Genomic DNA, 25,650 nt, shown 5'->3' with positions numbered 1-25,650 from the left:
AATTAACCACACTACTGATATTCACTATGACTTGAAGTTTTAGGTAAGAATAACTTTGTGAAGTAATGAGACATTTGGGAGTGTGCCTAAAGGGAATAAGAAGCAAATAGCTTTTCTTTTTTTCTTTTTAAAAATCACATACGAGACAAAGTTTTCTCAGATAAAAACTCTTGTTAATGAGGAAATATTTATTTCTCCATCCATTTTTATTGATATTAGTAAGGGAATTACACTGCAGCGTCTTACTTGCACTTTTTTTCTACTTATAAATGCATGTGTTGTATCCTTAGCCATTAGTATACAATTCTGTATTTAAATTAATATCTGATTAAAGTGCATTTTTTAAAGTAGTAATCTGTTTCAAAACAAGGCTTCCAACATTTGAAACACATTTATATTGGCTTAGGGGACATTTTTCATGATTATTATTTTTTAAAATCAACTTGCTACAATTCAGCTTAGTGATAAGATTTATACAAATTAAGATAAGAATTCAAAAGACAGTTTGATATTGTCAGCCTAAAGGATGGTGATTTCTGCTATGCAAAGGGCTTAAAAAGGCAAGTAGTGAACTTTCTTAATCATTACTGACCTCATTGTGATTATCTTTATTTTTTAAATGAAGATACGTTTGAATACATAAATTTCCATTAATTCCCCTTGTATGATTTATGCAAACATCAATTTTCCCTCCTCACAGTTTTACTTTAAAAACCCTATATGGTCAGCCTGTTCAGTACAGCACCAGTTTTCATTTTAAAAACTGATACAGAGAGTTGAGAAACCTTTGAGATATAACAGAAGGTGGTGCAGGGGGCTGCTAGGGGTGTGTTCCCTGTTCCACTAGCAGAAGTAATTTTCTTAATTTATCTTACAGTAGTTTATTTGTTTTTAATGGGCATTTTGCAGAAAATGCTTGGTTGATGTTGTTCTCATGCTAGAATAAATGCAATCTAACTTTGGTCCACAAAGATAAATATTATATAGATTTCCTCACGACACCCTTCTTATTAGTCATGCCTTCCCTGTGGAATGCCCTCCCATCAGATGTCAAGGAAATAAACATCTATTTGACTTTTAGAAGACATATTAAGGCTACCCTGTACTGGGAGGTTTTGAGTGTTTCTTGGGTTTTTTTGTTTTGTTTTTAATGTTTTATTAGAAGCTGCCCAGAGTGGGTGGGGCAATGCATTCAGAAGGGGGGGGCATATAAATTTTGTTGTTGTTATAAGAGATATAATTTGAGTCAACAAAAGCTATTTATTGAAATGCTTAAATATTTAATCGAAGAACTTGCAGAAACTGTTTTCCAGTGCTGAAATCCTATGCATTTTTACCAGTGAGTAAGCAAGCTACAATGAAAACAATAGGATTTACTTCTGAGTAGATATGTGCTAGCTCATAATGTTTGTGGGGAGCAGAGGCATAGCATAAAGAGAGGATTCATTTTCTTCTTTCCCCATCACTTGTTATTCTATTTGCACCTATCTGAATTTTGCAATGAAAAACTCAGTGTACAACCAAAAACTGTCTACAAAAAATGCTTATATTGGGGAAAAGTATGCCTGAAAATGGACTCATTGGGGGAAATAGCATATGTGCACATTTGGCAAATGTGCATTCAATGTGTATTATAGGAGATTGTATACCAAATTGCTGATGAGTTTTTGTGAGGACCTTTGTTGCGAACTCCTAGAGCTGACTGGGGGGGAAAAGATGAGAAACTTTGAACTGCTTCAGTCAGGCTCTTCTAATGTTCATATGGCACACACATGGTAAATATTGAGCATGCTTACTTGATGCAAGAAACATTTCACATTTGCACTCTGGTGCCATTTTAGAAAGTTTAGCATCTGTTGCATTTTGGTTGTGTAAGACTCTGCCACCCAAATGTTTTGCAAACTTCCATATCTATAAACTTCCATACCTTCCAAAGGGAAGCAAAATATTTAAATCCTACCTGCTTCTTTACTATAATCATCTGTGAAAAGCAGCATATCTGTGCATGCGTGGGTCGCGATTCGGTGCTTCTGTGCATGCGCAAAGCACCATTTAGTGCTTCTGCGCATGCACAAGGGCCGAAACCCGTTCCGGTACTTCCAGGTTTGGTGCAGTGCGCAACCCGAAATCACACAACCCGAAGCATCTGTAACCTGAGGTATGACTGTAGTATTGTCTGAAATTTATTGTATTTAAAATTTGAGGTTCAGGTACAACTCTCCTCTCTGACACCGCAATTTCTAAATGCAAGGTGCTTTCTCTATATCCAACCATGTTCTCTGAAGTGATATAGTCCTGGAAACATTTTACTACCTCATCAGCTGTTTATGTGAACCCAGACACCAAAGGAGACCAAAAGTACAACAACAATAGATAAAGGTTGGCATACTATGTTGTTGTTGTTGTGGAGGGCAGTTCACAACAGTTCACAGCATAGAGCGCTGTTATTCAAAATTTGCTTAAGTATAGCTATTTTCAAATTATTCACATTGTATTTTTCTTTTGCTATGTTCCAGGCCAGCCTTTATGCAGGAAGTAGGCGAAAATGAGACAGCTGTGACTGAATTTATCCTCATCGGTTGGTCAGGTCGACCCAAGTCAAGGATGGTTTTAATGACAGTTTTTATAATTTCCTACTTCATAACAGTTCTTGGGAATGGACTTATTGTTGTGGTAGTGATATGTGACCCACGGCTCCACAACCCCATGTATTTTTTCCTCTGCAATTTGTCCATTATTGACCTCTGCCTCACAACAACGTCACTCCCACAGTCTATAGCCAACTGCTTAGTGGACAGGCCTGTAATGTCTCTTGCTGCATGCTATACACAAATGTATTCTATTCTCTTATTTGGTACAACTGAATGTTTCTTCCTGGCTGTCATGGCTTATGACCGATACATTGCCATCTCCAATCCACTGCGCTACACACTCATCATTAACAGGACAGTGTGCATCATGTTGGCCACTTCCACATGGGTGGCAGCCTTTCTTATAACAGTAGTCCCTTGTCTTGCTAAGCCAGCTAGGTTTTGTGGAAACAATGAGGTGGACCATATAGGATGTGAATTCAAATCTATGTTTAAGCTCATTTGTACGGATACCTCTATGAGCCAAATAAGCGTATACTTCACCAGCACTTTGTCACTAATTATTCCCCTTAGTTTTATTCTTTTCTCCTATATGCGCATTCTAGCAGCCATTGTAAGAATGCACTCAGGAGGAGGCAGAATGAAGGCTTTCTCTACATGTGGGTCTCACCTGGCGGTAGTGACTATGTACTATGGCACAGCCATATTTGTCTACCTTTTCCCTCAGAATGAGAAGACTCATGAGATGGAAAAAGTACTTGCAGCATTCAGTGCAGTGCTTACACCTGTGTTTAACCCTTTAGTTTACACACTCAGAAACCAGGAAGTTTTAGGAGCACTGAAGAGACTTTTAGGTAACAAAAAGCCAGGCATTACATACTAAACTTGTTTATGCAGCTGTTTTAGTTGCATTGTTCCTTCATAATGTGAAGCAACATTTCCTTGATTCTCCCATAGTGTCACTTCTTTTTACTGTTTTTGGCAATGAAATGGAAATACACTACAAATGTAACAGGAATGTAAAATTAACGTTCATGTTATGGCATATCTTATCCAAAAATATAATTACCTACAGAATGTGAACTTAACTGTGGTGTTATTTTTATTCTCCCTGTCTTGTAAACCTATCAACAGCTTGATCTCTAGCTCAGCAGGGTCACAATATTGGTGGCCCATTCTTGTATATAGAATTTGCCCAGGAATCTCAATTAATGGTCCTGCGATAAGAACACATATTCCATCTTGGGTGCTTCACAAGTTGGATATAATGGTATAAACACTTGCTAGTTCAAGAACTGAAACTCAAAAATATACCTTTGGTGAAAATAGTGTTTGCATCTCAGCAGCAGACTGACAGGCTGTTACCTGCTTTTGGTTCACTCCGAAGACGGGTTTCCTTTCATTTTAGTTGATGAGTTCTATCAGTTTGGGTGGGGAGCAGACATTTTGGCTGAATCCACCAAGTGAAATAAAAGAGGAGGAGAAATATGATTTTCGAGGGAGAAGGAGGGGGAATTACAATTGTCACAAAAAGATTTTGCATCAGTCATGGCTCGTGACTGAAACATTGTTGTCACCAATCCATGAGTACTACACAGATCATTAAGAGGGTGGTTTGCATCATGTTGGTCACTGTTACTTGGACTTTCATAATTATTGTAATCCCATGTCTTGATAAGACAGATAAATTGCTTGGAAAAAATGAGATTGACCATGTAGGATATGAATTCAAATCTTTCTGTAAGCCTAGTTGTATGGATACTTTCTCAGAGTGTCAAAAATTGTTCAGACATGGTTTCTATTCTTTATCCCTATTACATACTTTTGGAAATGTAATGTTGACTGCCTTATTTTTCTTCAGTGTCATGCTCAGTCAATCAATTTATTGTATATAGTCAAAGGCCTTCACAATGAACAACAGGGGGCAACAGCAAGGTATTTCTCTAAAATCACACCATAACCTTTGAAGTTTATGGTGTAAAAGCCTACAGCATAAACATTTACAGCATAAAAAATTAGAATTACAATGCACTAGCATAACTGGAGCAAAGCTTCTTATCTTCCAGTTTGTAGATATTTATTGGCTAAGAGTTCAACTATCACGGGGGGGGGGGGGAGGTTTAGATTGACCTGAAAATCAATAAAGAATAGGAGATAAAAAATCTCTGAGCACTATTTATAAATTTATAATAACAATTAACAGTACATTATATCGTCAACCTGCTTACATCCATAAATGCATTTCCTTTCCATATGAGCTATTTCAATGTATTTCGCCTCTAAATATGCTGAAGGCATCTGCTGAAACCTAAGTTCAACAAAAGCCCTATATAATTGTGAAAAAGTCAGCCTTTCGTGGTAGTGAGGCCTTGAATGGTTGTTTTTAATTTGAGGGTATCAAATAGAGTAACAGGCAGAAAAAATGGATTTTTTAAATTGGTTAGCACCATAACTCAAGTTCCAAGTTCTAAGTTCACATAAACTAAGTGATAAATATTTATTCATTTGGACATTATAAAGCCTAAGATTGTCTTGATACTTCTGTGCCGAACTTCCTGTCCTTAGTTGCTCCAACCAGCAGAGCATGGTAAGAATATGGTCTTCAAAGGTCTACATCATTTAGGCTAGATCAATTATGGCTGCTATCAAGGGAAGACCCAAAGTTCTAAGATGAGCTGGTGGGGTCCCATGAGGTGACAGTAGGAGGCCCTGTAGGAGCCTGCTCATGGCACTTAGCATGTGGTGGTGATCAAAACCTTGGGATTTACATGTTGAATGCATAAGGTTTTCTTTTTTAAATGTAAAACAAATTAGTCAATGGAGATTCGTTCATGTGGGAACCCACAAAGAAGAAATACAAGTCAGAACTAATAAAGACTAATAAAGTCATCTTCACCTTTACCTATTTGTGGAAATGACTATGATTTACTTGTATTTATTTACTCACATGTAAACCTGAATCTATATTCTATAAATAAAAGGAGTCACATAAAACTATAGAAACATCAGACCAAGGGAAGTCAGGAACCATAAATGCTGTAGCTAATCTCAGGCATTCATTGTGAGACCTTTATTTGAAGAGGATTTTTAAATGTATTGATAGATGAGCTAAGATAAGAACTGCTCAGAATTTTAGGGACATATGTAAAGTACTAGCTTTTAACACGAGAATAACTTTACTATCTATGTTCTGCCTTCTGAATCCTCTTGAATTACCTTTGGGTCATTTTGCAGATTTATGCTAAGTGGAACAGCATCCTTAACGTGGGTTTTTTTGCAGGGGGAGGGTGAGAAATGCTCAATGTTCTGAAGGATTTTTTCCACGATTTCCCCTCCAATCTTCAGTGAGTAAAAAAACAACAACAATAAATGGTAAGCTATTTTGTTTATTTGTTATGAATTTTTGAAATATTTGCGGTCACTTCATGGGGCTTGGCTTAATAAGTTTCTCGCTGTTCTTGTATGGACTAGCATATTTGTGCCATGAAGTATTCCAAATTACATATTACACATTTATACATTTTCTCTTAAGATCACCATTTCAGGGAAGCAGGTTGAACGATCTAAATTCAAAATGAGGGGGAATCAATTAAACAGCAACCAGAAATACTTTCAATCAATTGCAAACATTTCATTCTACATACCTTGGAAATCTGTTGGCGGAAGGGAATAAATCCACTAAATAATTGTGTGGAAGCATCCAGATATAATAATGAAATAAATGAATGCAATTCTATATTTTTTTACTCAGAAGTCCCATTAAAATCAATGCTTACTTGTAGAAAAGTTGATATACTATTGCAGTCAGATAAAAAGTCCAGTTGTACAGGTATTATTTCTTCCAAATGGAGATCTCATATTTCTCATAGGAGCATAAGTTTTGTCATGCTTTGTCATGCATTGTTAGTTCAGTGCTTCTAATCAGTGCTTCTCACTGTCAAAGCTGCTGTTACATGAGCTTTTCATAAGCATAACATGAATTCACCACCTATTCTTCTTTGTTCCATCTTTGTAGTAAGATGTTTGAACATTACACACTTTGACTATTACAAGCATAGTAGAGACAGCCTTGTACAAATGAATTTCATTATGACTATTTTTCTGTAGACTCAGTGCTTGTAAAGGAAGTGACCTGCTACCTCAACTCTCTTTATATTAGAAAAGTGAGTAGTGTAGAAATGTCTTAGAAATTTCATATGGTACTTCTGGTGAATGACATCTTTCTTTTCCTCTTGGAAATTATTTTAATAGGATTAAGGGAACATTTATTTAAAATTTGTTTCATTCTGCATGGTTGTCTAGAGCTACACATTTGTTGTAATTTCTACTAATTTTCAGTTTAAGAATTTACACATTCAGTGTAAGGGAACTTTGCCGTTTCTATTATAATATCAGTATGATAGCATTAGGTTAGTAGAATTAGACTGAATCAAACCTAAGATCATAGAATCATAGAGTTAGTCACATTTAGGTTTTGTTGAAATTCATGGGACTGATGGCTAATTTTTCACACTGAATTCAGTGTAACCCAAGTACTACTAACATATTAGACCTGACCAGGTTTTAATGATATTATAATGGCTATAGAAATCCAAATGGCATTTGATTTCTTTTGCTTCAGGTAACATCCTGATGCCACAACTAGGAGAACTGAATAATACTGAGATAACTGAATTTGTCCTCATTGGATTCTCAGGGAAACCCAAGACAAGGATGGGTTTAATGAGCTTTCTTATCTTAGCCTACTTGGTGACAATAATTGGAAATGGACTCATTATTTTTGTATACATAGCTGAGCCCCGGCTTCATAATCCAATGTATTTTTTCCTTTGCAATTTGTCCGTACTTGATGTCTGTTACACTACAACTTCAGTCCCTCAAGCTATTGCCAACTGCTTGGTGGACAGACCGGTCATGTCCTTTAATATGTGCTACCTTCAAATGTACACTGGCTTATACCTTGGATCAACAGAATGCTTCCTGCTTGCTGTCATGGCTTATGACAGATATATTGCTATCTCCAATCCCTTACGTTATATGGTCATCATGAACTGGAAAGTTTGCATTGCTTTGTCAGCTATCTCCTGGGTAGGTGCCTTCATGTTGTCTATAGTTCCGTGTCTTGCTAACCCAGCACGTTTTTGTGGACACAATGAAGTGGATCAGATAACATGTGAGCTCACAGCCCTCATGAAATTAATTTGCTCAGATAACACTGTGGGCCAGCTTGTCATGTATTTTACAAGCAGCTTCACTCTCCTCTTCCCCTTCTCTTTCATCCTTTTTTCCTATTTACGTATTATTGTGGCCATCCTAAGGATTCATTCGTCAGGTGGGAGGTGGAAAGCTTTCTCCACCTGTGGTTCCCACTTGACTGTGGTGTGCATCTACTATGGAACATGCATATTCACCTATCTGAAACCTCAGTCTAAGGTGATGGAAGAAAAAGACAAAGTTATAACTGTGATTTATGGAACAGTTGTTCCTCTGTTAAACCCGCTAATCTACACACTGCGAAACCAAGAAGTGAAAGGTGCACTTAAAAGGCTGACTGGGAAGAAACAGAGATCTCAGCATTGAATCTGTATTTACTTATGAATTCATATACAGAAAAAAGCACTGTATGTATATATTGTGTCCAATGTGGTTTCCGCTTTAGAAAGACTGTTTGGGATTTCAGCCTAAAGGTCCTTAAAATGCCTGTCTTTTGTATTTCCTTAGGGCCAATATAGACCAGAAGGGGTTGGCCATATTTATGGTTCATGTGTCTGTCTTATTACCAAACAAGGTGGGGGGTGTGAAGTTTCTTTTATGTCAAGAGTTGTGCTTGGTTTTATAGAGCTGAACCTTCCTTACCCAATTCTGTTGTTTCATACACATCTCACTTCCAGTACATCAGCAATTTACTGGTGGAAGAATAGGATGAATTATGGGGAGTTAGTGTGTGTGAGATGAGAAGGCTGAGTTCCATACTTCCATTCAATAGGTTTTAAACAGCCTCACCTTGCCTTCACTTTATATGATAATGAGGTAGACATGTACAAATTCACTCTTCTTCTATCTGCATTGGCCCTATTTCACATGATAATTTTGTCCTCAAAATAATACTTATTATTTCCCTCAAAATATATCAGCATCATCAGCATCACTAGTGTAAAATTAGGAAAACTCATTTAAACATGATTTTCTGTATATATCTACTGTAAGTGTTTTACTATATGTATATTGGGTCTTAGGCTATCTTCCCCAAAGGTTTCAAGCTAGAATAAGCCGATAGAAATATAATTTTTCTCTGTCTTGATACACCAAAATGTAAGGAAGAAACAAACTGTAAGGAGCATTAACACACTCCCAATTATTATTATTTGCATACTTTCCAGGTGCATGTATATATCTGTGTATGTAATGAACCAATAATAAAATTATAAGTTATCAAAAGTAACTATGTATCACAGTCATATTTACACTTGGGGTTGGGGACAGCAATCTAAGAACTAGTAATTGATTAAAGTAAAATGTGTCTTAACCAATGGTTAGAGATAATGAAGCAGTCCATAACTGTAATATACAGTTACTGACTCACACTTGCACACACAAAAGCATTAACTTGCACCCTGAGTGACTCTCTGTAGCCTTTGTGCTCGCTCTCACTCTCTCTCACATTGCATTGGAATGTGTTTATGCCTACACTCCATATAGCCATCGCCAGTCACGGCCCACCTGATGCCCCGATCCTCCAACTGGGTGAGAACAACCTTGTCATTTGAAAAAGTACGGACTTGATTTTGACAGCAATCGCTGACCTAGAACAACTGCAGTCTGCATCTTTTAGTCATAGCTCCTCCCACATTGTCAGTGGCGTGGCACAATGAGATCAGCCACCTAAACTATGCCCTTGTAAAAATCAATAGGGCCTTGCGACAAGTAATGCAGCATCTTCAGTGTTGCATAATTCAATACCCAGACATTAAGCCCAATATGCCCAAATTGTTTCATCCTGATGGTGCCCATTTCTCCCCCTTGGGGAATGAGCATTGGGTAAAACCTGTGTTTTGTGATGAATTCACCCCTGAATAGACTCTGTCGTGCGTCAGTTGCCCCAGAAGGGGGGGCTGAGAGGGATACACACCCAATGCCTATGCCAGGGGTCAGCAAACTAAGGCCCGGAGGCTGGATGCAGCCCACCGGGATCGTAAATCTGGCCCTCAGACCCTCTGGACCCTGCTGCCGATGCGGTCAGTCCCCACACTAACCTGCATGGCACAGGGGCCTCGCCGTGTGGGGACAGACTTCCACTACACTGGCACGGCTTCGGATTGGCTGCAGGAAGTTCCTGCAGCCAATCCGAAGCTGCGGGTGCCTCTGGACAATGCCCCTTCCCGCTGAGGCGGCTGTGTATGGCCAAGAGCCAAGCGGAAGGAAGCAACAGTGGCAGGGAGGCTGCCTCCACCACCAGGCCAGTGGCCTGGGCTCTGCGCCCCACGGACTCCTGGCCAAGGCAGAGGACGACGACACTGCCAAAGACAAGGTGGTGGCGGCGTGAGTGGTGGCAGGGGGTCCTTTCAGGAGAGGGTGGCTCCAGCAACCCACAAGGTCAGAGGGACTCATGAAAAAGTTTGTGGAACCCTGGCCTATGCCAAAGCTTCCTACATCTGAAAACAAAAAAGTTGTGGCTGTTTAAATCCAAGACAGTTGTGTCCATTCATTTACCACTCAGCTGTTAGGCGCGCTGGGATGGGAGACTGCAGCTGGGCATGCAAATGGAGCCTTAAAAAAAGAAAAAAAGCAAGTTGAGTGCAAAGTGAATGTTTGGAAATTTAAATAGATCACATTCATTCATTTATTTATTTATTTATTTATTTATTTATTTATTTATTTGACAAACATTTGTAAACCCTTTACTAGGGAAAAGAAAAAGTAGTTTTCAAGAAACTCTTTAAAAATTGGTTATAAAATGCCAATGGAAAGCCAAATATTGCCATTAAACTTCCCGTCTCCTTTTATTTCATATTAACAATACTTCTTTGTTTTTACAGTGCCTCCTGAAATCCCACTAGCATTGTTTTCACATCACACACATTTTTCAGATAATCTACAAGCTTTCCCCAGTCTCTGATGAACGGGTTCTGTTAAACAAAATATAATTTCAAATAAAAGAAGAATTTTTAAAACTCTTACACCTACTAAAATCACAGGGCTACATAGGCTTTTTGGAACAAAAGCATTTTCATACTAAAAATAAGTGTAGATGCTGCCACCTATACTTTATCTAACTGGATTCATGAGGTGAAATCAAAGCAAATCTTATTGCTTTCTAGTGAACTCAGTGGAATTCCTTTTGATTAAATGGGTGAGGGCTATTCTCTCTGTTTGAAACGTAGATGGTCTTGTGATCATTACTTCATTTATATGTTAAATAGGTATTGGTGGTTCTTGATTGCTCTCAAGCGAATTAATCAGTATAGATTAGGTCATGTGGGAATGCAGAAGGTTAAAGCAGAAATCAAGAACTAATATAAGGTTATTCCTGTTTACCTGAAAGTAACAATGCTTCAAGATGCATTTTCACTCACATATAGATAGATCCAGCTGTTCAAGAATGGAAGATATGTTTCCTACATAGCTATGGTTATTGGATGCCCAGATAACATAAGAAAAAGAACTTGTAAAGTAAATATGTTGTAGCTAGTTTGATGCCTTCAATGTATAACTTTCTTTTTAATTCGCTAATAGTGGATCAAAAAGGATCAATAGAATGGATTCTTAAAATGTATTGATATGAGTGCACTAGATTTGGAATAACCTTAAGGAAGAATTTAAAATATTTCTTTTTAATCTGTAAAGAACTCCCATTTAGCTTCAAAAGCTCTTTCTCTCACCTTTCCCAAGTCTCTTGAAATTATTTTTGCATCATCCTGCTGTAACTCTGAAAAAAGGGGAACTACCATATTGCACCGATTTTTTTTAAGCATACTGTCACAACTGAGTAGATTATTCTCAATATTTGGAAGAGGTTTTTTTAAGGTAACTTTCTGTTTTAATTGAGCTTATTACTTGTATTCTACTTACTTAGAACTGGGTGCAGCATTTTACATTAGGCACTGAACCTCAGTTCCATAAAACTTCATTAGAAGTGTTTGATTGCTATTATTTTTCATATTTATTTTATACATTTTGTGTTTTTATGTTGCAATTCTCATTAATCTTGGATGAAGGTAAGTTAATAATAATAATAATAATAATATGCCTACTTACATCTCTCTCGCTGAAATCAATTGGACTTTTAAGTTTTTAACTTACACAAAGTCTTACCCAGTGAAATGATTTTGAAATAACATAACATTGTGTCATTTTTCTGTATATGTGTGCTTGTGCAATCTGCAGTGTTGTTTAGCTTGTAATTTTGCAGAAGAGGATAAGGAATCAACAACCTGCACCTGAAAAGGATAATAATCAACAAAACAATAAATAGGGATACTAAAATAGAATACCAGTCAATTCAAAACAAAATATTGCCCATCTACTCTTAAAGATGTCTTAGAAACGTGAAAATGTAACAAATTTAAAATGGGCTTTAAGTAAAATAAATCTCCAGCACCTACGTAATTTGATTATCATGATCTGGTAAATTTGCATTGCATTGGTGTTTGTTCCATGGTTTGCTGGTTGTTTCATGGATTTCTTATGTTCCCTTTTTCCAGCCTTGCCTAAGCCAGCAGGGTGACTTGGAAACAATAGAATGTATCATGCAGCTTGTGATGTCAAAGCTTGCATTAAATGCTCAGCTGGTGCTCTGGGTCACTTGGTTATGAAATACATATACTGCTCTTTCCCCTTAACAGGTAATATTGTGGCCATTCTGCAACACTTTTCAGCACATGGCAGGTGGGAAGCTCTCTCCCACTTGAACTCCACTTAGTTGTACTTTGCATCTCTATGAAACTTGCACATTCAAATATCTAAAAACCCAGTCTAATATCACACAAGATAGGCCTCAAAATTGCATTTTACTGACCAGTGATTTGTATGTTAAACAACTTAATCAACACACTGCCATTTATTTATTTATTTATTTATTTTTAAGTTTGAGATCTTTCCCCAAATATGAGTCTCTTTTAGAAAGTTGGAAAAAAAAAAAAAGCAAAACTGACCATAAATTACATGTGGGTTATTGCCCTGGTTGGGGGGGGGGCACTAATTAATGAGCCTAGAGTCCTTAGGGGCCAAAGATAGAAAGGATGATTCCATACCTGTTTGGTCTGACTTTATTTCATTTGTAAGCAAGGAAGAACATGGCTGAGAAACTCCCTTGGCCTGTGAATGATTATGGTTGCGACTCAGAGTATTTGAAAAATGTAATTACTTTTCTCTGGTATAATAGCATCCATGTTTTGTAACCCTCTCTGGTTTAACCATTATGTCTGTCCTATAAATAGTTCCAGTTACTATGTTCCACATATTCAGATACCCGTGGTTTATTTTATTTGGTATTATTTTATTTCTGATTTCATTTGACAGTGATCTATAATTGTATATGGACTATGTTTATTGTTGCCAAATCCTGTTTGATCATACTGAATTTTGTTGAATTTTGTATAACATTTCTTTTTAAAATAAAAATAAAATAAAATATAGGCTTTTTGCCTGTAATATATGCAATGCATAGAAATAACTCTTGACCTATTTCTCATTGAATAATGTACATATTTTCCCCACTTGTTTTCCTTTTATTCTGTATGATCATTGGCTGTAAAACTGAAAATTGATTTAATTTGACCTATATAACCTGTTTGTGTGTGTCTATGATTCAGATTACAAACATTTTAATCTAGTTATAAAATTATCAATTTCAATATCACAATTCTACTATTCTTTTTATAAATGCCTGTATTATATGTAGCCAATACTTTCTCAAATATTGTGCATTTTCTGTTTCTTCCCTTGATCACCAAAAGCAAATTCCTTATGCAGAATCTAGGAGACATGAATGAGACTGACATCACTGAATTTGTCCTCATTGGATTTTCCGGACATCCCAAAATTAGAACAGGATTAGCGGCTTTAATGAGCATCATCTACTTAGGAAATGTTGTTGGAAATGGACTCATTGTCTTCGTGGTCACAGCTGATCCTCGGCTTCACAATCCAATGTATTTTTTTCTTTGCAATCTGTCCATCATTGATATTGGTCTTTGTACTTTTTCAGTTCCTCAATCTATTGCCAACTGTTTGGTGGACAGACCTGTCATGCCTTTTGCTTCATGTTACATTCAAATGTATGCTGGCATATACCTAGGAGGAACGGAATGTTTCCTGTTAGCAGTCATGGCTTATGACCGGTATGTTGCCATCTCCAGTCCACTGCGTTATATGATTATCATGAACTGGAGAGTTTGCGTTGTTTTGGCTATTGCATCATGGACAATGGCCTTTTTGCTAGCTATAGTACCCTGTCTTGCAAAACCAGCCCACTTCTGTGGACACAATGAGGTCAATCATTTTGCCTGTGAGCTCACAGCCCTCATGAAGTTGATGTGTTCAGACATGGCAGTGAGCCAACTGATCATGTACTTTACCAGCACCTTCACAGTACTTTTCCCCTTCTGCTTGATCCTTTTTTCCTATGTACGTATAGTTGTGACCATTTTGAGAATAGATTCATCTGGTGGCAGAAAGAAAGCTTTCTCTACTTGTGGATCTCACCTGGCTGTGGTGGTGGTTTTCTTTGGAAATGCTATAGTCCAATACATCAAGCCTCAATCTATGGACAATCAGGATAGTGATAAATTTATTTTTGTCTTCAATGCAGCAATAATACCCATGTTAAACCCTTTAATCTATACACTGAGAAACCAAGATGTGCTGGGGGCACTTAAAAGACTGATACGGAAGAAACTGTAAGCATATTGTTGACTGAACCTTAGGGTTTCTCTTAATACTTGAGAGTACAGTGGTACCTCTGTTTACATACTTAATTCGTTCCGGAGGTCCGTTCTTAATCTGAAACTGTACTTAACCTGAAGCACCACTTTAGCTAATGGGGCCTCCTGCTGTTGCCGCACGATTTCTGTTCTCATCCTGAAGCAAAGTTCTTAACCCGAGGTACTATTTCTGGGTTAGCGGAGTCTGTAACCTGAAGAATATGTAACCTGAAGCATATGTAACCCAAGTTACCACTGTATGTTAAACTGAAATGATGCTTTAATCTTTGCATTTTCCTTAGGCCAAAGAGATGTGAAGGGGCCACATATATATTTATACAGTGCTCTCTTTTAATGTAACCCTTTTAATAGATTGTTAGTTTTGTTAATTAAGAATATGGAGATGTCTATTTTTTCTGAAAGGAACAAAAAATGAAAATAAAGGAAATGTGCAGTTTTTCTTCACATAATGTATCTGCTGTATATAAGTACCTTAGCTGTGGCAGATGAAGGCATCCAGTTGTGCTGCAAAGGATGCACCATAGCTCTTCTTCTCATTGTGCTCCTCCCTGTAGGCATTCCTCTTTTGGTCACTGCTATGGATACACAAGTTGCCTGTCTGTCTCTAGGCACTGTGGTTGTATACAAGGGTTGATGTTCCCTGCCTTCAGGTCATGTATGCAGACATCTTTGTAACACAGAGTTAGTCTGCTAACAGGCCTGGTGCCAGAAGCCATCTCCACATAGAGCATATCCTTGGAGACCCTGACATATTCCATACTGTGGACATGGGCAAGCCAGCATAGATGTCACTGAGACAGGAGTGTGAACCTAGTCATATAATAAAATAATAAACATTATTATAAATAAATAAATAAATCCAAGAGGTGAGTTGGTTAACTACTCTATATAACATGAGTTCTCTTCAGTTAGTATGCATCCTTTAATTAGGCTCTGTCAGGTACTGTCTGGATGAGGAGTGTGAGGATCCTTCCATCCAGGAGCTCCCCACGGAAGATGAAGACTTAGACCCCTGGTCCTGGTGGTGGGACAATGGGGATGGTTGAGCTGGGTGGTGGTGGAAGCATGAGGGTGGAGTGATCAAAGGGGGTTAGAAGGCCTTTCCAGGACAGGGCTGGAGGTTGAGCGTCTTGGTGTGAATGCAGACACAAACAGGGAGGAATCAGAGAGTACACCTGCCATACCATAGCAGGGTAGTCTCAGTCCTGCTGGCTCTCCTCCTCTCACACACGCCTTTAGTAGAGTCCTACATGTTGCCTAGCAATGAGCCAGAAAGACCCAGAGTAGGAGCTCATCCCCACATCACAGTCTCTTGTCTGTTGGGGACGGCTCCAGAGTGAGAGGCTAGAGGGGAATGGCAGGGCCAGAGCTCAAGTTTCCTTTAACGTCTTAAGCTGAAGGAGTTAAGCCCGGGAGAACTCACTATGTTACTTTCTGTGAATAAAAAGTCAAGTGCATTCCAAGTCTCTGGCCTCTTTCTTATTGACCTGCGGGGGCCTGGCACTTCCCTGTTAGCCTTCATTACAGGCTGTAAGGCTAGTTAGAAAATGCAGCATGGACACATTAATGGCAAAATGTAATACTGAATCCTGCTGCCTAGACATGCGGATGATTTCTACTGGTTAGGGTTACAGGTCTGGCCTTCAGGGAAGTGGACACTATCTAGATGATTATGTATTAATGGGGCCAGCTTCATTGCAGGCTTGTTGGCAACTCATGGAGTTCAACACTTTGACAGGGGAACTGTGCATTCCACTGGCCGCAGATAAGACTGCAGATAAGATAGTGGTCCAGCCACTATTAGGGATATAATAAGATTCAGTGGCCCAGACTGAAAAGTTAGTCTGTAACGTCTGATTGCTCAGTTGCTACATCAAAAGAAGGCCACTTCAAGGCAGGTGCAATCCCGTCTCAGTCACCTGAACTTCACTTGCCAGGTTATAGCCCCAGGCAGAGTCTTTTGCATTTCTCTAGCCCAACTCTAGCCCTCCTGCATATTGGCTCCCCATCATCATGTCAGTCTCACAAAAGCTTTCAAAGCTTATGTATTGGTTTGGCTAAAGTTCCTCCAGGATGATAGTACTGGCCTAATATTTCTGGGCAGGAAGTTGCAAAGTGCCACCAGCACTTTAGAAGACTCTACTGTTTTCTAGTAAAGTTGGTGTGATTCCTTTTCATTAAATGGTTGAGGCCTAAACACTCTTTGCTGAACATACAGTGGTACCTTGGTTGTCGAAGGGGCTTGGCTCCCGCACAAATCGGCTCCCGAACACTTCAAAACCTGAAGTGAGTGTTCTGGTTTGCAAATGTTTTTCGGAAGCTGAACGTGTGACACAGCTTCAGCAGTTTCCAATTGAGTGCAGGAAGCTCCTGCAGCCAATCAGAAGCCATGCCTTGGTTTTCGAACAGTTCCAGGAGTCAAACATACTCCCAGAATGGATCAAGTTCAATAACCAAGGTACCACTGTAAATAGTTTTGTGACAATAACTATATATTTATATGACTAGTTATAAGAGTTCCTTGAATGCTTGCAAGTAAATTAGTCAATAGGGATTATTTCATATGGGAATGCAGAAGGATATAGCTGAAATCAAGAAGTAATATAATGTTATGTATCTTTATCCAGATGTGACAATGCTTCAGTATATTTTTTCATTGAAACATAAATACACCTGATTAAGAACCAAATCTGTGTTATCTATACACAGATAGCTATTGAAGGACCAGAGAGCATATGAAAAAGAACTCAGAAAGTAAATGCCATATAGCCAGCTTTGAGATTTTAATTGTATTAGTTCATTTTTAAGTTGATAAAGCTAGTAAGCCAAAAGGAATCAGAAAAAAGGATTCTGCAAACATATTGATATTAATGTGCTAGATACAGAACAGTTTTGAATTTAAGGCATAATTTAAAATATTACTTTTTAATTTGCAAGGAACTCCATCATAGCTGCAAAAAGCCCCACTTCCTTTCCCAAAGTCTCTTGAAATTGTTGCTGTGTTATCCTACCGGAACTATGGGGAAAATCTTTGGAAATAAACAGAATACAATGAATGTTTTTGGAGAAAGCCTATTGTCAAAAATGCATAGATTTGAAGATTGTATTTAAAAGGTAAGCTATCATTTTTAATTAACCTTATGTATTCCACTTAGTTATTCTTGGATATGCTAGCTTGTACATTAAATACTATGCCTCTGTTCTATATAGCTTCATAAGAAGAGTTACATGCATACTTACATATCTACCACTGACATGAATGAAAAAGTACTTAAATTTTTCAAAGTCTTACCCAGTGTCCTAATCTAGAAATAAAATTATATTATATGGGAGTCATATATTCAAATGTCTGAAATCTCACTCTAATATAGCACAAGAAATAGGCAAAATTATTTTGCATTCTATTGACTTGTTATTTTTATGTTAAACAATTTTTTAGTGAATTCACTTAGAAATCTTTTTAAAATGTGTTTGTGATGTTTCCCCAGATGTGGTGCGAGAACGCAGGAACGTAGGAAAGAAAAAAAGGTAAACATCTAATAAGATCTCAGGCTTTCTCAATAAATTACCTGTGATGCGTATAAATATTAGTTGATCTGTCTATCCAGGGAGTTTCTATAATTTTGATCCTACACATTTTTATCTAATCATAGCATTATCAATTTCAAGGTTGATACTGTAGTTTCAATACTGTAAATGTCTAGTTTATATATAGTCAATTCTTTTACTTTCTCAAATATTAAGCAACTTTTATTTCTCCCCTGATCACCAAAAACAAATCTTTATACAGGACTTAGAGGATATGAATGAGTCTGAAATAACTGAATTCGTCCTCATTGGATTTTCTGGACATCCCAAAACAAAGATAGGATTGGCGGCTTTAATGACCATCATCTACTTGGGAAACATAATCGGAAATGGACTCATTCTGTTTGTAGTCATAGCTGATCCTCGGCTCCATAATCCAATGTACTTCTTCCTTTGTAACCTGTCCATCATTGATATCTGTCTTTGTACATCTTCAGTTCCACAATCTATTGCCAACTGTTTGGTGGACAGACCCATCATGTCTTTTGCTAAATGTTACATTCAGATGTACACTGGTATATACCTTGGATCAACAGAATGTTTCTTGTTGGCAGTCATGGCTTATGACCGGTATGTTGCCATCTCCAATCCACTCCGTTATATGCTTATCATGAACTGGAAAGTTTGCATTGTTTTGGCTATTATATCATGGACAATGGCCTTCTTACTTGCTATTGTTCCCTGTCTTGCAAACCCTGCCCACTTCTGTGGACATAATGAGGTGGATCATTTTGCATGTGAGCTCACAGCCATCATGAAATTAATTTGTTCTAACATGGCTGTGGGACAACTGTCAATGTACTTCACCAGCACCGGCACAATTCTTTTCCCCTTCTGTTTCATCCTTTTTTCGTATGCACGTATCCTTGTGGCCATTTTGAGAATCCATTCATCTGGAAGCAGACTGAAAGCTTTCTCTACTTGTGGATCTCACCTAGCTGTGGTGCTGGTGTTCTTTGGAAATGCTATAGCACTATACATCAAACCTCAGTCTAAAGACAAACAGGCTAGTGACAAAATTATTTATATCTTTAATCAAGCACTGGTACCCATGTTAAACCCTTTAATCTACACATTGAGAAACCAGGATGTATTAGGAGCACTTAAAAAGGTGTTGGGGAAGAACCTGCAGTCATAATATTGGATGAATCTTGTGAGTTTTAATAGCATTTTAAATTATCATATCACTGTCATGTTTTTAATAAGCTTTTTAAAAAAAATTCCTTGTAAAGAACTTTATATTTCTGAAATGTGCAATAAAATAAAAACATAAAAAATAAAACATAATAATAAGAAACTAAAGCACAGGTTTTGTTGTTAGAATGTATGACCTTTTTATCTATCATCTATCTATCTAGTTGTTCTGTACATTGGATATGGGCTATCCTACCCGAATGATTTAATCTGTTCAATATATTAGAAAGATAAGCTATTATTTTACTGATAAAGCAGAAATGGTGAATTGGTGGTCCTACAAATGATGTTTGACTCCTTCTCTCAGCAGCCTGAGCAACTGTAATAAGTAGTCAGGGATGATAGAAGCTTTAGTCCTGCAATATTTAGAGGTCCACAGGTTCCTCAACCCTATGATAAAGCAAATAATTTGGAAACCAAAAGGCCCAGTTATCAGATGAAATCTTCCTATAACCTAGCATTGGATCACCTCTGGTTTCTGGAACTAAATAAGCCCGGCAGAGATCTTAATTTGTTCTGCAAAGTCATGTTTGCCAAGTCAAGCCATGCCCTCCCACCCTACACCTGATGTCAAAAATTTAAATTCTGAGAAATTATTTAGAATGTATAAAAATGTTCCAAATACTGACCGAAAGTGTCAAGAAAAATGAAGGGACATTTTATCATGCTTGGTGGACATGTAAAAAAGCTTTTAAAAAGTATTGGATTCAAATACGCTGATACAGAGGATTTTGGAGATCAGGTTTCATTTGAAACTAGAACTCTTCCTACTGGGACTAATGGATATAGAATTAGAAAAAGACTGAAACTTTATTTCAATATGTTTCAATGTAGCAGAAATACATTTGTTTCAATATAGCAGCAATACATTTATATGCACAGATACCTACAGTTGAGTATAGTTATTAAAATTACTGGACTTAGCAGAGTTAGTGAAATCAATGTGCTTAATCAGAATAATCACTGTTAATATTTACTAAAGATTGAAAACTTCTTATAGACTTTTTGAATGAAAAAGAAAATGAACTTTTAATATCTGGCTTTGAAAACTGAAAATAATGTTGGTTTATAGAAGGTAGATTTCCTGTTGGGTGTTATCTTGGAGTGGGCGTGTTGAATAATTTTCTATATAGCTGGCAGATGAAGAATCAGAAGTTCTCTTTATTTTTATCCCCCCCCCCCTTTCCCATTCATTTATTCCCTTCTTTTCTCTATTTCTGCCCTGTGTTTTTATTTAGATTAGCATTTTAGTCTTGATAAAAAGATATCTGATAGTCATATTTGTATCCCCCCCCCAATTTCAATAACATTTACTAAAAAAAGAAAAATAAATAGGCAACTTTTAAAAATTAACACCTACAACTGCAAGGTTATTTTTTAGTCCAATGCACATCCTTGCCATATTTCCAGTAATTTCTTTGGACAAATGAGATACAGCATAATATAGACAGCATTTGTGTGTTATATAATAGAACAGAAGACCTATAAGCATTTTACAAGTCTAATATATTCTTCCAAAATACCAATAAAATGCAAAATAAACATTAATTTCAGGTGTGTGCGGACGTGTTTGTGTGTAAACTAGCATGTATAAAATGTGTATACTTTTTAACATAACACAACTTCTGGAGCACAAAAGATAATAGCAGGCACCCAAAACAATGCCATAATGTTGTCTGCCTAATAGCTGTTGGTAGAAAGTTCTAAAGTGCCACCTACACTTTTTTAAGACCAGACTCAGTGGATGCAGGAGGGGATCCGAATAACCCTTGAGTGTGTTCAAGTAAGTTCAGTGGGATTAATTTTGCTCAAGTTGTTGAGGTCTACAGGTTCGTTGTGAAACCTAGTTTTCTGATGATAACTTCAGATTTATAAGCTGGATAGTTGTAGATCTATTTTCAATGCTCTCAAACAAAGTAGTCAGTGGGGATTGTATCATATGGGAATGCGGAAGGGCAAATCAGAATTCAAGAACTAATATAGCACTGTGTATCTTTAGCTGGATGTAACAATGCACACACACAAATACACATACCTGTTGTTTAGGAATTAAACTTATGCTACTTATATAAGGATAATTACTGAAGACCTGGATAATGTAAGAAAAATAATTAAGAAAGTAAAAGTGCTATAGCCAGCTTTCAGACCTTTATTGCTTTCCTTTCTTTTTAATTTGATGAACATAGTGAGTCAAAAGGAATCAGTAACATGGATTCTGAACATGTGTTGTTAGTAATACACTAGATCCAGAACTGTATATTACGTTTTTAATTTGCAAAAAATGCCACTATAGCTTCAAACATCTTCTTCTCAGTCTTGCATTATCTTACCAAAATTGTGGGGAGAAATCTACCACAAAGAGCTGATGTTTAAAAAAGCATACTGTCACTTCTGAGTAGATTTTTCACCCTCATTTGAAGAGATTTTTTAAAAGGTAAGCTCTTTTTTAATTGACCTGATTATTTGGGTTCCACTGTTTCGATTTGTATTGTAAACAACTCTGTGATCCTTGGATGAAGAACAATATATAAATTTAATAATAATTATGAAAATAATATACCTCTGTTCTATAAAGTTTCATTAAAAGTGTCACAATGCATCAGTCCAATTGAAATCCCTGGAATGTTTAAAGATTTAACTTTGACAAAGCCTTACCCATTTTTAACCTTCATCTGAAAGGGATGAAAATCAATGAAATAATAATCTGGGATGCTTCCAGCCAACTGAAAACAGTTTTTCCCCTTTCCTCTTGCAACTGTTAAAAATGTTTTAGAAACATGCTGGGGAATTTTAAAATGTGCCTTAAATGAAAACGTTGTTTTGTTTTTTATTAGTGTGCATTTGAAAGTGTAGAAACCATCACATAGTTCTAGATAAAATGGAAGATAACATAACAAGAGAAAATAGCTTTAAAAACCCCATTTCACATGTAAATTATAATTAGATAGCATAGCATAGTTACCTTATACTGAGTCACACTATTAGGCCATTTAGCTCATTATCTTCTAAGCTGACCGACAGTGACTCTTTAGGGTTTCAGACAGGGAGCGTTTTTGTCCCTATTTGAAGATGCCAGAGATTGAATAAGGAACCATCTTCACACAAAGCAGATGCTCTTCCATTGAGCTGCAGCCCTCCTTCCTAAATTATCAGATATTGTGACATTAGGTATATGCAGATAACATACATGCCTATTGGTATCAATCATTTTGGCTGAATAGTGTTTTGTGTATTTGGTCTACCAAAGGGACGTGGGTGGCACTGTGGTCTAAACCACAGAGCCTAGGGCTTGCCAATCAGAAGGTCGGATGATATTTATTCATCTTTGGGTTTTTCAGTTTAGTTTGGCAGATCTATTGTACTGCTATTGTTAGAGTCATATTTTAATTTGTAATTTTTTCTAATAAATCCCAGTACAAAACCAGGAGCCATATGTAACTGAATTGGTTTCCTTTCTATTGAACAATTCTAAATTTGGAATTAGGAGAATTTTACAGAAATATTTGTGTTTCATTGGATATTGGATATATTAAATTAACTGTATTGCTTTGGAATCAAAGCCAGAATGGGCTTCATGAATTTTCAGATCTTAACCTCCTTCGTGACAATAATTATAAATGGACTCATGGTCTTACGTAGTTGCTAAGTTGAATGCACATTTTTCATTTTTCCATGGTTGACACTGTTTTACCACCACTTCATTCTCATAAGCTATTGCTGTTTAGTGGACAGACCTATCATGCCATTAACCAGGTGTATGCTGCAATCTCCAGGCCCATATATTATATGATCATCATGAAATAATATGTTTGCATTGCAATGCATGCCTCATGTACATCAACTTGCAGTTGGTAGCTGTGCCCTTGTATTGTCTCATGCACTTCATATTTCCTACTGTTTCAAGCTTTGCTGATTCAGTAAATTAATTTGGACACAGTGATACATAACATGTAGCATGTGAGGTTTCATTAAATGGATCTACTCAGCTAGCATATTGGACAAACTGGTTATGAAGTACATGTACTCCCCTCCCCCAAGTCTCTTTCCCCACAATATCACTGGTTTTTTTGTATATCAGTTATGTGTTGCATGGTATTATTATTATTATTATTATTATTATTATTATTATTATTATTATGCCCTATACCCAGAGGTCTCAGGGTGGTTCACAGGGTGGTTCGCAGAATAAAATCAAAATATAAAGCCACAAAATACATAATCAAAATAAAAAACAACAACAACCCAATCCCCCCAACCCCCCCCTCTTGATTATCTATTTAGCTATCAGTTATATAGTTCATATCCTAAAAATTGTTGATGCAATTTAATGGTATCAGTATCTTGGTTCGCAATATTCATATAAATTAGATTTATATATAAGTTATATATGGCTAATCATCTAGCTTTCTCAGATATTGAATATCTTTAATATCTTCCTTGATCACCCCAAAAAATCTTTCTGCAGAACGTATAAATGAATGAGTCTGAAATAACTGAATTCGTCCTCATTGGATTTTCTGGACATCCCAAAACAAAGATAGGATTGGCGGCTTTAATGACCATCATCTACTTGGGAAACATAATTGGAAATGGACTCATTCTGTTTGTAGTCATAGCTGATCCTCGGCTCCATAATCCAATGTACTTCTTCCTTTGTAATCTGTCCATCATTGATATCTGTCTTTGTACATCTTCAGTTCCACAATCTATTGCCAACTGTTTGGTGGACAGACCCATCATGTCTTTTGCTAAATGTTACACTCAGATGTACACTGGTATATACCTTGGATCAACAGAATGTTTCTTGTTGGCAGTCATGGCTTATGACCGGTATGTTGCTATCTCCAATCCACTCCGTTATATGCTTATCATGAATTGGAAAGTTTGCATTGTTTTGGCTATTGTATCATGGACAATGGCCTTCTTACTTGCTATTGTTCCCTGTCTTGCAAACCCTGCCCACTTCTGTGGACATAATGAGGTGGATCATTTTGCATGTGAGCTCACAGCCATCATGAAATTAATTTGTTCTAACATGGCTGTGGGACAACTGTCAATGTACTTCACCAGCACCTGCACAGTCCTTTTCCCCTTCTGTTTCATCCTCTTTTCGTATGCACGTATCCTTGTGGCCATTTTGAGAATCCATTCATCTGGAAGCAGACTGAAAGCTTTCTCTACTTGTGGATCTCACCTAGCTGTGGTGCTGGTGTTCTTTGGAAATGCTATAGCACTATACATCAAACCTCAGTCTACAGACAAACAGGCTAGTGACAAAATTATTTATATCTTTAACGCAGCACTGATACCCATGTTAAACCCTTTAATCTATACACTGAGAAACCAGGATGTGTTAGGAGCACTTAAAAGGCTGGTGGAGAAGAAACTGCAGTCATAGTGTTGATTGAATCTAGTGTGTTTACACATTATTTTAAACTGTCATGACACTTATATTTTCGGTTTTCTTTGGGTGAAAGGGAGGGGGTAATGGAGCTGCATTAATATTATTCTAAACAGAGTGAATAATATTGATAATAATAGAAATAGAAACAAAAAGGTTTCATTTATATAACATATCCACTGTATATACTCAATTACTCAATCCAGTGGTTCTATAAATCAGATCTGTGTGCTATCCTACTACAAGGATTTAATCTGATATATCCTGAGAGCAGAATATATTCAAATAATGAACAAATTCTCTACAGCAAATTAAGCTCTGGGGAGAATGCATAATATGAACCTATGAGGACTTTAAAAAGAAAAATGCATTCCAATACATAGTGATGAGAAAAATGCTTTACCCATGAGGATATCCTCATGGGGAAAGCATTTCTTCCAGCCAATTTTATCTGTGCAAAAGCACTTACAGAACCTGAATTAAGCAGCCCATAGGCAGAGCTTTTTTTCAGCTGGAACTCACCGGACCCCAGTTCCAGCACCTCTCAGGTGGGTACCATTGCCATTGTGTGCTGAGGTCCCCAAAACACCCCTACCTCAATAACTCACACATCACACATAATTTTTGTTTAAGGTTTTTGGCATAATTTTGGCCACAACTTTATTAAAATGCAAATTGTGAGTGGTTGCTTAGGCATTGGTTATGACTAGCTGTCCCCCCCCCCCCCCCGCCTTGGGGAGCAGCACTGACTCCCGGATTCCAGTGAGAGCCAGTGTGGAGGAACAAGATCAGGGATAACTGGAGCTGCGACACAGACCCTCAGCTTCTCCCCGCATGCTCCCAGGAGCTTACGCGGCCCGCACCCGATTCCAGGGGTTTGGACTAGAGGATGGTAAGCCCCTGAATTCCTTTAATGGAATTCCCGTGCAGCAGC

The 25,650-nt window shown here is 37.3% G+C and overlaps 4 protein-coding genes across 4 annotated transcripts; all 4 read left to right on the top strand.

Moving 5' to 3' along the window:
* Nucleotides 1-7,304: 7,304 nt before the first annotated feature.
* Nucleotides 7,305-8,171, top strand: LOC310662541 (olfactory receptor 13H1-like; the record flags this gene model as incomplete). Its single annotated transcript, XM_083409477.1, has 1 exon — nt 7,305-8,171. One exon carries the CDS (start codon nt 7,305-7,307, stop codon nt 8,169-8,171), a length of 867 nt encoding a protein of 288 aa, XP_083265603.1.
* A 5,403-nt stretch (nt 8,172-13,574) lies between these two features.
* LOC310663424 (olfactory receptor 13H1-like) lies at nt 13,575-14,492 on the top strand (the record flags this gene model as incomplete). The annotated part of the gene is made up of 1 exon (XM_083411245.1): nt 13,575-14,492. One exon carries the CDS (start codon nt 13,575-13,577, stop codon nt 14,490-14,492), a length of 918 nt encoding a protein of 305 aa, XP_083267371.1.
* A 3,843-nt stretch (nt 14,493-18,335) lies between these two features.
* Nucleotides 18,336-19,259, top strand: LOC310662540 (olfactory receptor 13H1-like; the record flags this gene model as incomplete). The annotated part of the gene is made up of 1 exon (XM_083409476.1): nt 18,336-19,259. One exon carries the CDS (start codon nt 18,336-18,338, stop codon nt 19,257-19,259), a length of 924 nt encoding a protein of 307 aa, XP_083265602.1.
* A 4,530-nt stretch (nt 19,260-23,789) lies between these two features.
* On the top strand, nt 23,790-24,713 carry LOC310663418 (olfactory receptor 13H1-like; the record flags this gene model as incomplete). Its single annotated transcript, XM_083411239.1, has 1 exon — nt 23,790-24,713. The coding sequence occupies one exon, from the start codon at nt 23,790-23,792 to the stop codon at nt 24,711-24,713; it is 924 nt and encodes a 307-aa protein (XP_083267365.1).
* Between the last annotated feature and the right edge of the window lie 937 nt (nt 24,714-25,650).

The sequence above is a fragment of the Podarcis tiliguerta genome (genome assembly GCF_965153285.1).
Source record: "Podarcis tiliguerta genome assembly, chromosome: 13".
NCBI classification, from domain to species: domain Eukaryota; kingdom Metazoa; phylum Chordata; class Lepidosauria; order Squamata; family Lacertidae; genus Podarcis; species Podarcis tiliguerta.
The sequence above is the reverse complement of the archived record's forward strand: the minus strand, read 5'-3'. Positions and strand labels throughout refer to the sequence as shown.